The sequence below is a fragment of the Vanessa atalanta genome, chromosome 3 (assembly GCF_905147765.1).
Source record: "Vanessa atalanta chromosome 3, ilVanAtal1.2, whole genome shotgun sequence".
Classification (NCBI taxonomy): Eukaryota; Metazoa; Arthropoda; class Insecta; order Lepidoptera; family Nymphalidae; genus Vanessa; species Vanessa atalanta.
The window spans coordinates 13,246,692-13,264,174 of record NC_061873.1 but is presented as its reverse complement, the minus strand read 5'-3'; the positions used below and the strand labels follow the sequence as shown (position 1 = coordinate 13,264,174).

The window sequence follows — 17,483 nt, the reverse complement described above, 5'->3', positions numbered from 1 at the left end:
TTATGCAAACTGTCTCAGATACAAAGATTTAAATGCGATGATTGGAATTCTATACGCTTTTTTGAACAACAAAAGAAATATGTTGCTACCCCCGGTTTCATAGAATTAAGTATTAATGATGAACTAAGACGTTTCGGTTCCCCAGCGTTCGGAGATGACTCACGATTGCATCTATTAGAACGTTCGTTTGCTGCTTTATCAAACGCTTTAATTCTTCAAAAAGAAGAGTTACAAAAAACTTTGCAAAGTTTGATAGATTGGTCCAGTGAAAATAATACTGCATTGAATTCGAAAACCTTATTCAATAAAATTGAAATGTTATTTAATAAAGATTCGGGTTACTCAAAAGTGACAGATGACATTCTTCAAATAGTTTGCGGCAGACGAGCAGATTGCATAAAATCTAGGAGAGATATTTTGCTTAAACACATTCCAGATGAATTTCACTGTGGAGCACTACAAAAAATTCCTCCGTCTTCCGAGTTTCTATTTGATGATAAATTATTGTCTAATTATATTCAAAAAATAGGGGGGGCAGAAAAACTAGCAATTTGTTCACAGATACCGACAACCTCGAATCAAACATCTTTGAATTTAAGAGCGTCAACTTATCATGAAAGTGTCATGAAACCTGGTTTTAATAAGCAACCTGAACGAATTTTTCGATCTAACTTCACCAGTAAAAAAGGTAAAGGAAAAGGAAAGTCTTCAGGGAAAAGACCGTCCTATAACAGAAACCGACCTACTCTGGAGTACAAAGGTAAAAAATTTAATTCTACCTCACCAAATAGGAACAAGAATAAATCATGACTATACCAGATTTCAAGGTGGATGTCTAAAGCGATTTCTGCATGTCTGGAGCAATTTAGGAGCACCGGATTACATCTGCCAAATCCTGAATGGGGTTCGTATATCTTTTGTAATGAAGCCACCTTTAATAATGCCCAACGATATGGTACTAAATGCCTTTCAGACCAAGGAAAGTACACTAATGTCACAACAAATTCAGGAAATGCTAAGCATGGATATATTAGAGAGAGCCAATATATCCCCCAGTTTTCTGTCAACATTCTTTCTAGTTCCAAAGGTGGACGGATCTTTCCGTCCAATATTCAATCTGAGACGGCTGAACAACTTTGTTCGAATAAAACCGTTTCGGCTGATAAATCATTGTCGAATTCCAGGATTTTTACAGGAAAAAGACTGGCTGGTGAAGCTGGACCTGAGCCGTGCTTACTTTCACCTAAACATTGCGAAGGAACATCGGCGATTCCTGAGGCTCTCTTACAAGGGCGAACTGCTACAAATGACATGTCTGCCATTTGGCCTTTCTTCAGCACCTCGAATCTTTGCTACCGTAACCAATTGGATAGCCGAATACCTGCGACGTCACAACATAAGGTGCGTAGTGTATTTGGACGACTTTCTGCTAGCCAGCCAGTCTCCAATTTTACTAAGCGATCAGATAGCATTTGTCGTGAGCATTCTAAAGCAATTGGGATGGTCAATAAATTTCGACAAATCTGTGCTGATTCCGACTCAACGCCTGGAATTTCTGGGTGTGACTTGGGACACAAAACTCAACACGAAGTCCCTGTCGGAATCGAAGTGCCTAACGCTCCGCAGGGCACTTCAGCAACAGATCGCAAGAGGCAGTTGGTCTCTCAAGCAAGCCCAGTCGCTTCTAGGGAGACTCAACTTTGCCTCATTTGTTATTCGCCGAGGGAGAATGCATTGTCGGACAATGCAATATTACAGCCGACAACTCCCCAGGTCTCATCCATACAGAAAAATAAACCTTACAGATTCTGTAGTGAGCGACATGAAATGGTGGATGACGGCTGCGTCAGGCACCTTACCCATTCACATGGCCTCAGTAAGTCATCACCTCACAACCGATGCTTCCGATATAGGCTGGGGAGCGCAAATTGGGGACACCAAGGTATCCGGTCAGTGGACCACAGCACAGCAAACATGGCATGTCAATCTCAAAGAACTGTTCGCAGTCCACAAAGTCATTATTCACGAACAGGACCAGTTACGCAATGCTCATATACTTCTCTTGACAGACAATCGTACTGTGGTGTCCCATCTCAACAAAGAAGGTGGTACCAAATCGAAGAAGCTTTTAAATCTCACAATACAGTTATTGAAAGTAATGGATCTCCTGAACATTCAACTGACGGCTCAGTACTTTCCAGGCCGTTACAACTGCGAAGTAGATGCGTTGTCCAGAATGAAACCATGTCCGGAATGGCATCTTCTGCAGCAGGCTACTGGGACGATTTTTCAAATGTGGGGTACCCCAGATGTAGATTTATTCGCTTCAAGAACAGCCCACGTTGTACCGAAATATGTCACGTTAGATATATCGGACCAGACGGCTTTCCTACACAACGCTTTTTGCCACCATTGGGATTACAGACTAGCTTGGCTATTTCCACCTCCCAACTTAATTCCTCGGGTTCTGTTTCAGCTAAACAGTGCGAAAGGTCTATATATACTTATTGCGCCCAAGTGGGAGAAAACGTTCTGGATGGCAGATCTACAGTGCCGTGCCATTCGAGAACCTTACCACATTCCGAACCTTCAAGAAGTGCTACTGGACACGGTAACTGGATTCCACCCACCGAACATCCAACAAATTCATTTGGAGGCTTGGTTGATTTTGGGTGGGCGGAAATGATTGAAAATTGGACGCCAGAAGAGAAATCTCTCTTACTATCAAGTTGGCGACAGTCGACTTTAAAAACATATCAACCAGCTTGGCGAAAATGGAAATCCTGGTGCATGAGTAATTCTGTTGACTACAAAGCCCCACATCCAACAGAAGTTGCTCGTTACTTAGCCTATTTGCACACCGTTGAAGGTTTGGCATACAAAACAATACTAGTTCATAAATCGGTCATATCAACTTTTACAAATATTTCATCAAAAATCGAATTATCCTCTAACTTCTTTATCAAACATATGCTAAAAGCTATTTCAGTTGCAAGAATAAGGAATGCTGCACCGCCTATATGGGATGCTCAAATGGTGATACAATACCTGAACAATTATACACCAGATGAAACAAACTTGTATCAAGTATCGAGACGAACAGCAATTCTACTTCTTTTGTCATCGGGACGCAGAGTCCATGATTTGACTTTGCTAAGTATTGAGGAAGGCAGATATATTGAGCAAAGTAATGCTATTATTTTTTGGCCACGTTTTGGATCTAAAACGGACAGCGTAAATTATAGCCAGTCGGGATGGAAACTGTTGCAACATCCAAGCAAACCTTTGGATTGCGTTTATTGGATTCGTTGTATGATAAATCTCTCCAACGAACGTCGTCACGTATCTGGAAATTTGATGGAGTTATTCATTACAACAAGAGGAAATCCTAAGGCTGCATCAAGGACTGTGATTGGAGGCTGGGTGAAATCAGTTTTGAGGGAAGCAGGCGTGGAAGCATCCCCAGGCTCTGTACGGTCTGCGGTAGCATCTCTTAATTGGATCGAGGATTTTACTATTGATAAAATTTTAGAAACTGGTAATTGGAGGCAAGAGCACACATTTAGAAAATATTACCAAAAAGTGGTCTTGAAACAATCTAACATGAATACTAAAAATGTTTCTTTATCAAATTATTTTAATCCGATTCGCTAAACTTATTTATATTTTGTGATAAATATTATATATATTTTGTGATTAAAGTAATTGTATATAATATGTATATTTTAATTAATAACACATTATAGCATCGTCATTTTAGTCATCACCAGGAGATAACAAACACGTCACTCAAGATGGATTCCGGATGTCGACACGGAATAAATAATAGAGAGTTTTACCTTACAATAAAACTTACCTATTATTTTTCCTTAAGACATCCGGAATCCAGGTAATTTCTACCTGGTGCATCTCGAGTTAATAATGAAGTTAAAAAGTTGGTGTCGAATAAAGTGCGCCCATTAGTGCCGCCAAAAGCGATAGTGGCGCCGGAAGTACTAAGGGAGGAAGTCGCTAAGCTGAAAATCGCAAAAAAAGACAGGTGCTTGACTCAAGATGGATTCCGGATGTCTTAAGGAAAAATAATAGGTAAGTTTTATTGTAAGGTAAAACTCTCTATTTTATTGCTAGCAATGAACAAGAAGGCAGAATACGCAGTCGACTACGTGGTTTGAATTTTATTACTCATGATAAGTACTGATATCATGGTTTATGTATTTTATTATTCGCCTTGCAATAACGAATATACTATTTTTAAACAAATTTTTTTTTGTTCTGCTGATCTGATTCGATGTTGAATGTAGAAATTTGAGTTTAATACTCTTTAAAATTAGTTTTTAATATACTATCCATATTATAAATAAATCATTTTATTTATTTTACTGAAACAAATTTAATTTATGTTAATTAAATATTTAAGAAAAAAATAATATCCTCGTAGGTACCTCAGACGTTAATAAAGTGCGATTTTTTTTAATCACCGTCGCCTGCTTATTTCAAAGTTTTTAACTAATTTTTCGGGTTCCTTCCAAACGTTTGAGCTGAAATTTTGTAAATATTTCTAAATTCTTAGAATTATAAAATGAAGAAGGTAGAACGAAAAAAATTGTTACTTAACTTTATTAAACCTACCAAAGCAACACATGATACATCTGAATTGTCTACTTCTTGAAACAACAACTGAGCCCTCAATAAAAATAAAATGTCTTCGCATTTTAACTCAAACCTTACAAAATCAAGATCTGCAGATACTTTAAACACACCAAATGATTGTTACGTGAAAAGAGAAAAATCATATGATCGTTTTTGTGACTATTTTAATCGCGATAATCATTTACAAAGCGATTCATCCCAGGATATTTGCGTTATAATTGATGACCGTTCAGATGTATCTTCAATTGATAAAGAACAATTAGACAGTGGAGTTACGTACACGTCCCAATTAGACGATGAAAATCTGTCTGCTTTGGATGAGAAAATATGTAAGCTAAATAGTGAGTATATGACAATATTTTAATGCAATCGGAATATTCTTAACATTATTCACAATAAAGAAATAAAACATTGCTATCTGTATTTTAAAATATGTAGGTACTCATACGTGGCTTGGGAAAACTTACATTTAAAGTATGTTTATAAAGTAATATAATAATCGAAATCATTTTCTCTAAACCCTAGTACCTCCCAAGGATCATTCAATGCTGCTTCTTCTTTGGTCATTTATAATGTATGTTTTTTTATTAGATTTGCTGCTGGAACAGCATATTTTATTAAAAGCACTGAAGGAAGACCTGCTCAGTTCTAATTTAGTCTTGAGCAAATTAACATCAGCTCAACGACCGGACTTACTAAAGGATTCTACAAATACGTAAGAGTTTTTTATAATAGAAAACCAATCTATCACTTTTACGTGTGGTACAAGTTATCAGTGCTCAAAACATCCTTGCTCAGAGCCGTCTCAAGCTGTGCTGCGGCCCTTGGGCACCCATGAATTTGGGGCCCTTTTGCTAGATATTTTTTGGTTTAATTTGGTAAATTGTTGATTCTTCGGAGTACTCTTAGGATGGGGGCCCTGGGCCCCGTGCGCCCTATGGTAAAGACTGTAATGTCCTTGCTTAAATTAATATAAATTCATGTTAAATAGAATGCCTTCGCTCAGAATCCTAAGGAGCATGCTTAGTGGGTAATAAATAAACTATTAATATATTTTAATAGTATCATATTCACGACAGCATAAAAATATCGTTATCGTTATCGTCATTTAGGGAAGGTACGTGATTTTTAACAAAAAAAGTTTGAATAAAAACTCATTACTTTCATTAAATTCAAATTGTCCATTATATTTTAACATATCATTTACAAATTCTACATAACGGCTTTTCATCTGCCATGTGTATTGAGTATCACCAACCCGTATGGAGTATCTTATGAGATCCAAGTCTTATAAAGAGAAGGTCTTAACTGAAAAGAAGGACATTACCTTACTTTTACACAATCTTTTTTATAATCGTTATATCTGTCGTAATAAACAAAATATTTTAGATTAGATGATGCAGCGAAAGTCTTAGCAGATGCTACACAGTTTGACGACAAAAGAATACGCTCCAAAGATCTGATAGACGCAAAAACGACACAAACACAAAATGTCGATATACAAATTCGACAGGTTCTCAATGACTTCCTACAAAGCGATGTAAGTTATAATAATAAACTTCTTCATCTCACCAGAATATATTCAAATCCAAACACTAAAATATACACAAATCCTTTGTGACTAGCTAGCTAACTAGTTCCAAATCTTAAAAGAAGATGGCTTTGTCCAGCATTTATGGGAAGTTAAGTTTTAAAAATCTGAAAAAAATATAGTAATGAAATCGCGGTAGCGCACCAATTTATTCGCTTTGTTTTAAGTCTCTTCATTACCAATAATTTAATAATTAACTATTTTTAATAATTCGCAGGATCTAAAGGATCGAATAGCAACAGCAACAGCAGAGAGTGTGAAAGAGGTTATCAGTAATTGTTTCTCTGCCACTTTCCCCAGTGCTTACATACCCATCATGCAACAATCCCATCGCCGACTGCTCAGACACGTTACAAGAACATTAGAGAATGCATTCAATGAACGTGAGACATTAATTCAAAATACAGATGCTTTCATTAACAGTATTGAATATAAATAGAAATATAAATTTAAAAAATGTGCTAATTTTGCTCAACATCATTTGCCACATTCATAAAAAAAAAAGTATTATGATGTTTTTTGTTCAAGTGGAAGCAGGATCTTCGTTTTTCAAATCAGTGAATAAAACTTCACGGTCGCTTCGAGTAGCATTAGAGAAACACCAAGTTCTATTGGAGAATAACAAGTCAGGAATCTTTGATAATTTGCAAAGCACGTTACAAATGTGAGTATTGATTTATATGTAATATATAAGTACAGTTAAGAAATGTTGGTATAAATTCGTATATTTTTTGTTACGCTCAAAATGCTTTTAAAGAAAGGACATAGTTCCATTGACAAGTTTCTTAGCTTGTGAATGATTTCATATGAATTAAGATAATCACTTAATTATAGTCTATAGTATATATATAGTAATATATAATACGCTAATGGTTTTTTATCCATTTTAAATTTTAGAATTTTAAAAAATGAACTCAAAGAATGGCGGGAGCAATTATTAGGCATACTAATGCCACAGTTGCAAACAGACGTTTGGGATGAAAATTCTGCACTACACGAGAAAGAAATATTCTCTCATATCAGCCCACCGCAACCGGCCGATCCCGAAAGATCGATTATTGATCAATTAGTAAATAATATTGCCTACATTAAATTATTTTCCAATTTAATAATCTTTTTCGCCGAAACAAATTATTTTTTTAACTAATTATTTGTTGAAGTGTTTCTGTATCGAATACTTTCTACTGTTATTTTGTAGATGAAATCAGCGGAAATTAACAAACAGATAAAAGAAGGCGACATTAATAAATCCTTCGAGGAAGCTCTATCGTCCTCGGATTTGTCCCTTGTGATGGCAGCTTGCAAGGCTGCCGACTTGGATAAGGTGTTCTCTACGCCATGCAGTCTTAAACAGTCAGTGTTGTTGTCTCTAGTTCAACAACTCGCTACTGATATGGTCCACGATACTCAACTTAAATGCAGGTCAATAATATATTTATTTTATTGAACAATAATCAAAAAAATATTTTAGTACCTAATGACATATTTATGATACTATCATTTAATTCATATTTACCGTGACGTGATTTTATCTATTCGCAGATATTTGGAAGAAGCGTTAATAAATCTAAACCCATCAGATCAAACTACACGCATGCATTTACCTTTGGTTGTTGGAGAAGTTCACAAACACCTATCGAAATTCCTCCGATCTTTTCCAAGTCATGTAGCGAGTCGTCGTATAAGCTTAATCATCATGGCTGCTAATAATTTATTAAAATAAATCATAAGCAATTATTATTATTGTATTATTCTGTGTTGATTTTGAATAAAGTTTCTGAAACTTTTTAGTCGATCTTTATTTCCTAGATACCAGATAAAAAAATATTTGGTATTGGAATTGTTTTTATGGGTGGAAAAGTTACCAGATAACACATATTGGACTCTGATTGGTTAGCAATTTTAAAAGCTTTTAATTGAGCCAATAGGCAACCCATTCCTTAAACACAATTACAATCGAAACATAGAAAACAGACTATGATGTATTATATGACATCGAAGCTCGCAAACGGAACGGTGACAGGCACTCGGACTGCGGCCAAAACCTCAGCTGTCATTCGGTCTGCGAACTGTCTGTCATCAAGTGTCATCTGATATATATTTTATTTACAGATACGATTACGATGTTCGGATGTTATTTTTAAGAGGAAACGAATTAAAATGAGTATACATAGCTGAAATATTGCGAGAAGACAAAACAAATAAACGCTAAAAGTGATAATTGAATGTAAACTATGTCAAAACAATATTATATTACGCTGACGCTTTTATTGACGCCAAATATCTTGCTGTGTGCAACAGCGGCCGTGCACAGTCACAGCATCGATAATACGGAGCGAGAATCGGACGGCGCGTACCGGCCGAGAGACTATGAGCACTATAACGACGCCGGTCATAACGTGGAGTTCGATCACGAAGCGATACTAGGTGCGCCTCAGCTATACGTACATGTTTACTCGGTCACGTTGCTCCGGCGCAGCGTTTTGCAATGCACGATGTTTAGTCGGTGATAAGGAATGCGATAGTGGATATGTCTATAAAACCAGCTCTTTTATGTCTCGTGCCCGCTGTTTTGGTGGTAACATATTATTTCTCAATAGGTAGCGTCAGGGAGGCCGAGGAATATGACTCGCTCAGTCCCGAGGAGGCGAAGCGGCGGTTCGCGCTTTTACTGCCGAAAATGGACCTCAATGGTGATTCCTATGTCGACCAGTCTGAGCTTAAGAAGTGGATCCTGAACTCTTTTGTGTGAGTTGACTCATAAAATTTTTAAGTACTTGACTAGTATATTATATTCCATTCAAAAATGTATTAAGTGAAAGGAAAAAGAGATTGTATTGTAATTTAATTAAAAATTCAATATCAGCTTTCCTTTTACCAGTGAAAAGCTCCAAATATTTGCCATATAAACCTACAATGGGTTTTTATGGCAAATATTAAAACATTCCTTTTATTTGAAGATGTAAAGTTCACTTAGAACATCAGTGAATGAAATATTCCTATATCAAATTATCAAACAACACATGAGCTTGTATTTAGCATATCAAAAAGGAGCAAGCTCTATATATCTTTTATATTCAAAAGACTGATTAGCATATATTTCCATATGTATTTATAAGTGATTCATTCAATACAATCTATGTCTGGTTTTTTTTTACAAACTGTATCAAGGCTGTGAAATGTGTTTCCATAGCTTCTATTAAGGCTTAAAATAGAAGTCCTAAAAAAAATTCAGTTATTATTTTAAGGCAAGGTAAATTTTCGCATACAAAGTAGTTTTGGTATGACCTTGACCTATAAGATGTGTATAATGTTTTTATCAGGAATGAGTTACTTTAAATGTGTTATATGAAAAAACATGGAACATTATATTGTACATAATTGAATAAGTTAAAACATCAATCTCAGAAACCAATGATTCTATATTTATAAATCTTTTACATGAATAATCCCTGCACTGGTTTTGTGCTAGATCGTCTGAGTAATGAAGCACCTTTTTGTTCTTCTACTAGCTAAGATCAATAAATTGTACCGCTACATTCTAGTTTAAGGGATTAAAGTGCTATAATTAGCATAGATAAGTATATTATTTTGTTATTAACCAAAACTAAGATCACTGCAATAGTGATTGATGCATGAATCGGTACTCTGTATTTTTTTCTCAATCTGAAATCTACAAACTAAACTAACTTCACACTACTAAAGTGTGATCTCTTGCGCTCATGTACGCTTAAGATGATAGTAATTCTATGTTCAAGTAAAATTAAACACAAAAACAGCTATATCATGTAGTTGTCAAAAATGTGGCAAAAATATAAACATAACTATTGAATTATGTAGATTAAATAGAAATATGTTAAAATTGTTTTAAAAGTTTTAAGCCATATGGGATAAAACTTCATACACAGATCAATATAAGAAAAAGTGTGTAAAATTTTATAAATACAATTTAAAAAATAAATTTTGCATGTTGATACGGCTTTGTGTGAGCTCGTCTGGATTATCATATATCATATATTCTACCCCCAAGCAACAATATGTTGTATTGCCGTGTTTTGCTTTGAAAGGTGACTGTGTGGGTACTTCGGGATCAGTGTAACTTCAGGTACAAGGGTCATAACAACTTAGGTCCCAAGGTTGGTAACTTGTTGGGGACTGGAGAATGGGATGTCTATGGGCGGTGGTGACCATTTACCATCAGGTGGCCCATTTACCCGTCCTATTTCATAAAAATAGAATTAATAAAATATTTTTAAATTGTAGTGATATCTTAATTAATTAATTTCTGATTTAGAAAGTTATCCCAAGAGGAAGCCGAGGAGCGCATGTCAGAAACAGACAGTGATCAAGATGGGTTAGTCACGTGGTCGGAGTATCTCAAGGACGCTTTTGGTGTCAGCGCTGAAGAGGAACTCGACTCCGAGGATATCGGAGACACGGGCATGGTACGTGATGAAAATGATGGTGCTTTTCTATACCTAATGATTTTCAGTTTCTGGGTCTGCAACTTATCGCAATTCTTCACACACTAACTGTGTGTCATATATGGTTGACAATTTAAGATTATAAACCTTTTTACACCAAAAAGAGCACCTGTCATAGGAAGGTTTCGAATAGCCTTAATAGTGATGTCAATATAATATTCTTTAGCTGGGCAAATCATTAATTATGTTCCTTAACTAATGCTCAACTCCACAGCATAAATAAAAGAAGAGATATTAAAATCGATTAAAACATTGACGACCTACAATAATTTACAAACGTAAGAGATAAAAAACATTTGATAATCTATACTCTGTCTGTTACTCTATCGCAACCGAATTTGATGAAATTTGTTAGGTAGCAGGTTTAGACCCTAAGGTAGGACGTAGGCTACTTCGTATGCCTAGCACCTGCTGATCGAACCTTAAAACGCAAGTAAACCGCGGCTGACAAACGTTAAAATTAATACATTGTCGGGCTAAGGCCTCCTCAATTTTTGAAGAGAAGGTTTGCTGCATATTCCACCGCGCTACTCCAATGCGGTTTGGTGGATACTCATGTGGCAGAATTTAACACATGCATGTTTCCTCATGATGTTTTCCTTCACCGCCGAGCACGAGATGAATTATAAACACAAATTAAGCACATGAAAATTCAGTTGCTTGCCTGTGTTTGAACCCGCAATCATCGTTTGAGATGCACGCGTTCTAACCACTGGGCCATCTCGACTCTCGCTGGTGACAATTAGTTATAAATATGTGAACAGTATAAAGTAGATGGAAATATGATGGCTAAAGAATTTAATTGGTTAAATGTGTCAATTGCATTAGCACGCTCCGTTTATGATGACGCCATTAAATTTCCAGTAGTCACGAGCAGCTGTCAAACTGGCCATAAAGTCGATACAATTAAATTATATTTAAGGATGTTTATTTGGAATTTTAGTTACAAATTTTTCTACCATAGATAGAAATAAGAATACTTAGGACAAGTTTTCAAGAACTAAATCTTGCATTGTCTTTATTAAGTTTATTACTTAACTGTTTATTCACTATATGCTTATTATTATAACATAGATTTAAACAACGACAATTTTAGAACTTTTTACTATTTTGATGTATCCGATGCTCCGGGTTGAAGGAAAATATCTTCAAGTAATAAATTACCATCTTCTTTCTGAATTCTCTTAAACGTTTTGCTTTAAGTCTTAACTTGGATCATTAGGACGACGATTTTTATGACGTAAGCAACGATAATTTGGTTGATTTTATTTCAGCAACTGATGAACATTTATTTTTCAGTACATCTCTGATAGGACTGTTATTTATTTTATCTATTTATCTATCTATCTATCAATCTTATCTATTAGTCAACTTAAAATACATGCGGCAACTCTATAGTTGTAGATTATACTTAATGTATTCCTAATGTATCTATGTTAAATTATTATAGGCGTGCACTAGTATGATAGTGAGTAACGCTCCTACTTACAAAATGTTTTAGTGTGTAGTCCAAGAGTAAAGTATTTTATTAAAATTCCGATAATTTGAAGTAAAGGAAATTGAAAGACCTTCGTAAGTGATCTACCTCGTCGTTCCGGGATCCAATTATAAATATTGTTACTAAGTATATTATGGAGTGTAATTCCCGGCAGCTGGTGCGCGAGGAGAAGGCCATGTGGCGCGCCGCCGACGCCAACGGGGACGGCGCGCTCGACTTCGACGAGTTCGCGGTGAGCTCGCTATATTTGATACCATTCTGTTCATTGATAATTATCAATTTGATTCTTTTAACTTCTTCCACTTCTTCTCTGCCAGGTGTTCTCTAACCCCGAGGAGCACGAGTCGATGCACGTCTTCCTCGTGAACCAGACGATACGGGAGAAGGACCTCAACGGAGACGGACTCATCAGCTTCCACGAGTACATCGGAGACAGGGGTATGACGTCACGATTAAATTTCACTTATACATACATACATTAAATGCAAACATGAGAGTGGTGATCGCCTCGAGTTTGAAACAAAAGTAGAGGTATTCCGTAACAGACCCGTAAGGACCGAGGCTAGGTGCTTAGATAAACTTTTCACTGCCACGTTTATCAGGCTTCATATTCGGCTTTTGCATTTTTGGCAGACCCCATAATTTCGGTGATTGAGAAATATGTCTGATGGTTCTTAGTTAGTTCGCGTAGCCGTTCTTATCCTGTGCTCGTAGTGTCGCCATATCATATCCGCAAGAATATTTCGTATATTTTTGCTATAGTCATCGATGTCGATTATGAAAATAAGACTTCGTTTATCAAAATTCATTTATACATCGTTACTTTCCCTCACTTTCCGGAGTGCAGCTATCGTAGCGTATTCAGAGAGTACAATGGTTACCAAGATAAGGCAGTGCAAATACAGGCAAGCGCAAATGTAGGAATAAAATGAGCCAGAAGTACATATGTCGTCGGCCAGAGTTTCTGCCATATGTCGTAGGAGTGACCGATAAAGTTTGCTACGTGTTTTAATTTCTAATAAAAAATCCATAAAACCTCGCTCAACGTTCACTCCAATCCAATAATGTTCGTCTAGTGCGCTCTAATATTAAACTACTAATACAAGCCTTATAGTTTCTTTCGACGATTTATGGAATAGTTGATATTTCTTTGAGACACAGCCAATTTCAATTGGTTTTGGCGTCCCCTTACCCTCTCGTGGTACATTTTCGTACGTGTTAGTGACTACTGATTAATGATTTAAGTACAACAATATTGTTACAAACTCAGAGTAATGAACTCAGTTCTTGTTTAGTTTGTAAACACGGCGATGTTGAACAAGCATCGACACCAACAAGTGTTTTGCGTTTCAAATGAATTGCTCTCTTATCTCAGTGTTCGAGATCATTCATTATGTTTTAATGTTTTAACAATTTTGTATAATGATTTGGTTTTCATATTTAATTGGTCCCAAATCATTACCAATAGCGATAGTCTTAATTTATATTAAATGTTCATTAAAACTGCTCATTTCAAAGATTCTTAATATCATATTATCTTTGTTATATGCTTATTTTATCTCTTGTATGTATGTATGTATATGAGTATATATATTCGTTATATTAAGTATATAGCCACGGTTTGACATAGTAAAGGTTTTAAATTATCAAAAAATCATTGTTAGAGGAGAAAGGGTAGACTGAATTCAAAACGACGACCAAATTCAGTATTTTAGTTCGCTGATATTTCGAAGGCTTACCTTTAAAGTAAAGCGTTTCTTATATAAAACATATTGAATTACGTTAGGGTTTTGTTAAAAACCGTGTTGTTTGATATTTGTATTGTGTTTGAGATTTTGTTTTCTTCTTTCTAAGTACGAGAATATATATTTTAAAAAATCATTGATTAATTTAGCAAAAAATCCCTTGAGATTATTTTAGTACCTCGATCTTTGGTTTCGATCGTCATTTGCGTTCTTATAAAATGATTAGTAAAGTTTTAATTACTACATATTTATACTGTTTCGAATACATATTATGTGTTAGAAAAAACGTGTTGAACTGTTCCGTGCAGGCGCGCAGCAGGACCAGGAGTGGGTGATAGCGGAGCGCGATAAGTTCGAGCACGAGCTGGACCGCGACCGCGACGGCCTGCTGGCGCCCGACGAGCTGCGGCGCTGGCTCGTGCCCGACAACGAGTGAGTACCGTCTACCACCACCCACCACCACACACCAATAATTACCTCCATGACATGACAGCCACATGGTCAATTGATAGAGATGACAATGGACCTATAGCTGATAGTACCCTTTTGAGTTCAACTTTCAAATATACTTTTAGTAGATTATTCCCAAGCTTTTAACACTCTACAACATACCTTTATAATTATCTTAATTACATAAATTTAATTTCGCTACCATTAAACGGCTTTCCACTTAAGTTCCAGAACTGTCATAATTAATGCTAACTATCTCTCACTACAAATAGAAACCAGGTATCAGAGAGAGTTCGACAAGGTTTCATGCTGGGGTTCACTTTTTATTTTAGACTTAGATATCACATTGAATACCTTCAACCAAATTTTTCCGGACCCGGGGAATAAAAGTGGCAGTCGAGAAACACACCCATGCCGCTCGACTACGACTGCTGCTCGTGTTACTCGATCATACCTCACCGTACCAGCGTGCAGAATAAATTTACAACAGAAGTATATATTTTTATAGTGCAATGTACGATTTAACAATCAGCCGTGCCCCCGTTGGCTTGCAGCGAGATAGCGGAGGAGGAGGCGGAGCACCTGCTGGCGACGGCGGACGACGACGGCGACGCGCGCCTGTCGCGCCGCGAGCTGCTCGAGCACCACGCCGTGTTCGTGGGCGGCGCCCGAGCGCCCGAGCGCTTCGACGACGAGCTGTAGCGCCCGCGCCTCACGCCCTCCTGTACCGTTTGCTCCCTTGCGTCGCGTCGACCTTCTCACGACTAACGTCTTCCGCTCCGTGTCTGCCCAGATACCCATTACTGACGTTCGCTAGGTGTTAATACGTTCGTGGATCTATTTTTTTTTGTCTGTGTTTGTGCGTGTCTGCTTCGTACGATGATGAATCGGACTTTGTTCTCTTTTCTGAGTTGTTAAAACGAGCACCGCATCCGTTTCAAATATACCTCTATAATACATTATTTTTAATTAATCTTTAGTGTCAGTTCTGTACCCGTTGAGCTAAACGAATTAGAAACGACCAAATATAGCTGTCTCATTCTTAAGTGGAAGAGTGAAAAGGATAGCATACATCTTAGTTCGATTCGATCAAAATTAATCTATAGGTTGGATACTAATATCGTATCTCAATAAATACAACAGGATTGACATCAACAATATATCTTTATAACATTTAAAATAATATTCAAAACATTTATTTTAATAGTAATATAACTGTATAAATCATTTAGTTTGGAAGTTGACATTCGATGAAATAAAAATATGTATTTACACACAACCTATGTATCTCTGTCTGACATAAACGTTAGAGAGACAAAAAATTGTCTAATATTCATTACATCAATTTAAAATCTCGTATATTATATATAATTATTTGTTGATAGTTTATTTTTATTAAACGAACTTAAAGTGTTCATAATATTATGAACTATTCCGATTTCACTGAGATGCGCACACGCACATTTCATAAACTAGACATAGATACCCATGCTACTACCGTCATATTGCTATTTTGTACATATATATATACACGAATGTTTCGGAGCCCAACTTCAGTCCGGCCAACTTAGTTCGCCCGGTCTACAATTTTAACATATTTTCCCAGAATATCGGAATAGTTTTTAAATATAGTCTTGCCAAATATATATTAAATATAGTTAGGATTTACAAAAAAAAAAATAGAGAATTGTTATCAGACTATATGCTGTTCGCAGTATGTATTTATTAAAAAGATTATTTTAATGATATCCAGTAATAACAGTTAAATTATTTAAGTGTACTTAACTTATCGAATCTACAAAGAAAGGCTTCCATTTTTTACAAAAGGAAATTTACTTACTGATATCGAATACTAGGCTAGGCTATTGTATACATTTATTCGCTGGTTATACACAGACTTGTTCGAAATAATTTCAGTGAAATAATGTTGTAACCTTACAACATCGACAATTAATTTTAATTAAAATAACTAACCATATTTGTCTCGTATGTATAATTTTATGTACGAAGATGTTGTATTCGTTCTCAAATTATAGAAAATAAATTTAAGAGACTTTTGTTTTCGATGTGTCCAATTCATTTATTTAAATACGAAGCAAGGAGGTAATTGTAATCAAATATTTAAAATTAAATAAATTTTATTTTATCAATTATTAACTGGAGTGAATTCTGTGTAACTAAATTATTTGATAATGTTATTAAACGTTTACAGGATTGTAAAACCGATACTAATCCCAGATAATCGATGTTAAATATTTTGATATTGTATCCACAAAATATTGTATTAATTAAACATGATTAGCATTTAGTTTTATTAAACTTTACTTTAGAATTTTTACTGTTTTTGTCCGTACTTAGAAGTTACTTAGATGCTTTTGCGACTTATTAATGACTAAGGTTGGTTTCTGTTATGCTTAACTAATAGTAACGTGTGAACATTCATTTTGACCATAGCGCGCTAATATACGGGGCCGGATTATCCATTAGGCAGTGAAGATTGCCTTGATGCTCCATTGGCTAGGAGCCAGGCAGACGGAGAAAAATTGGGGGAAAAAAAAACTTAAAAAATGTCTGTCATATAGGAAACAGCATCATTATGATTAAATTAAGTCGTGGTAGAAAAAGTAGAGCCATTTTACGAAGCTAGAAAGAGCACAGGGCCCTGAGAACTGCCTCGCCCGGGGACACCGATATGGTTATTCCGGTCCTGTAACTTTTATTTCATTTTCAACCAAATCCACCCAACTGATGAAGCCTGTGGAATTGTGCTCATACTTGATGCAACAATACAAACTAGTATACATTTTTTTTTATTAGTTTTGAAATAAACGCTTTATTATATATAATAGTTGTTTTTATTTTAAATTGATATATGAACTTATTTTCCCTCGACGGTCAGCAACAATCCAAAAATTTATTATACTTACATATTATTCTACACGCCATTTATTCCATAAAAATCATATGACTTACCTATAAAGTAGATGAAAATAAGAAGATTATATATTAGACTATTATATATAATAGAAAATGAGTGTTCTGCAAACAATCTCCTTAATTTGTCG

General features: G+C 35.7%; 2 protein-coding genes across 2 annotated transcripts; both read left to right on the top strand.

Annotated features, from left to right (window-relative positions):
• The first annotated feature begins 4,582 nt into the window (after positions 1-4,582).
• Positions 4,583-8,023, top strand: LOC125077230 (enhancer of mRNA-decapping protein 4-like). The gene is made up of 8 exons (XM_047689108.1): positions 4,583-4,991; positions 5,242-5,365; positions 6,040-6,190; positions 6,459-6,624; positions 6,770-6,905; positions 7,139-7,310; positions 7,440-7,663; positions 7,784-8,023. The coding sequence occupies exons 1-8, from the start codon at positions 4,700-4,702 to the stop codon at positions 7,962-7,964; spliced, it is 1,446 nt and encodes a 481-aa protein (XP_047545064.1). The 5' UTR covers positions 4,583-4,699; the 3' UTR covers positions 7,965-8,023.
• A 271-nt stretch (positions 8,024-8,294) lies between these two features.
• On the top strand, positions 8,295-17,264 carry LOC125077382 (reticulocalbin-2). The gene is made up of 7 exons (XM_047689308.1): positions 8,295-8,668; positions 8,842-8,989; positions 10,536-10,686; positions 12,378-12,455; positions 12,541-12,661; positions 14,277-14,400; positions 14,973-17,264. Exons 1-7 carry the CDS (start codon positions 8,476-8,478, stop codon positions 15,118-15,120), a joined length of 963 nt encoding a protein of 320 aa, XP_047545264.1. The 5' UTR covers positions 8,295-8,475; the 3' UTR covers positions 15,121-17,264.
• The last annotated feature ends 219 nt before the right edge of the window (positions 17,265-17,483 follow it).

What these genes read in the sequence shown, in the direction of transcription:
- LOC125077230 (XM_047689108.1), top strand. Translation starts at nt 4,700, where the DNA reads ATGTCTTCGCATTTTAACTCAAACCTTACAAAATCAAGATCTGCAGAT. An exon ending in TTGCAAAGCACGTTACAAAT is followed by an intron (nt 6,906 to 7,138) that starts GTGAGTATTGAT and finishes TTTAAATTTTAG; the next exon opens with AATTTTAAAAAATGAACTCA. An exon ending in GATCGATTATTGATCAATTA is followed by an intron (nt 7,311 to 7,439) that starts GTAAATAATATT and finishes GTTATTTTGTAG; the next exon opens with ATGAAATCAGCGGAAATTAA.
- LOC125077382 (XM_047689308.1), top strand. Translation starts at nt 8,476, where the DNA reads ATGTCAAAACAATATTATATTACGCTGACGCTTTTATTGACGCCAAAT. An exon ending in TGGATCCTGAACTCTTTTGT is followed by an intron (nt 8,990 to 10,535) that starts GTGAGTTGACTC and finishes TTTCTGATTTAG; the next exon opens with AAAGTTATCCCAAGAGGAAG. An exon ending in ATATCGGAGACACGGGCATG is followed by an intron (nt 10,687 to 12,377) that starts GTACGTGATGAA and finishes AATTCCCGGCAG; the next exon opens with CTGGTGCGCGAGGAGAAGGC.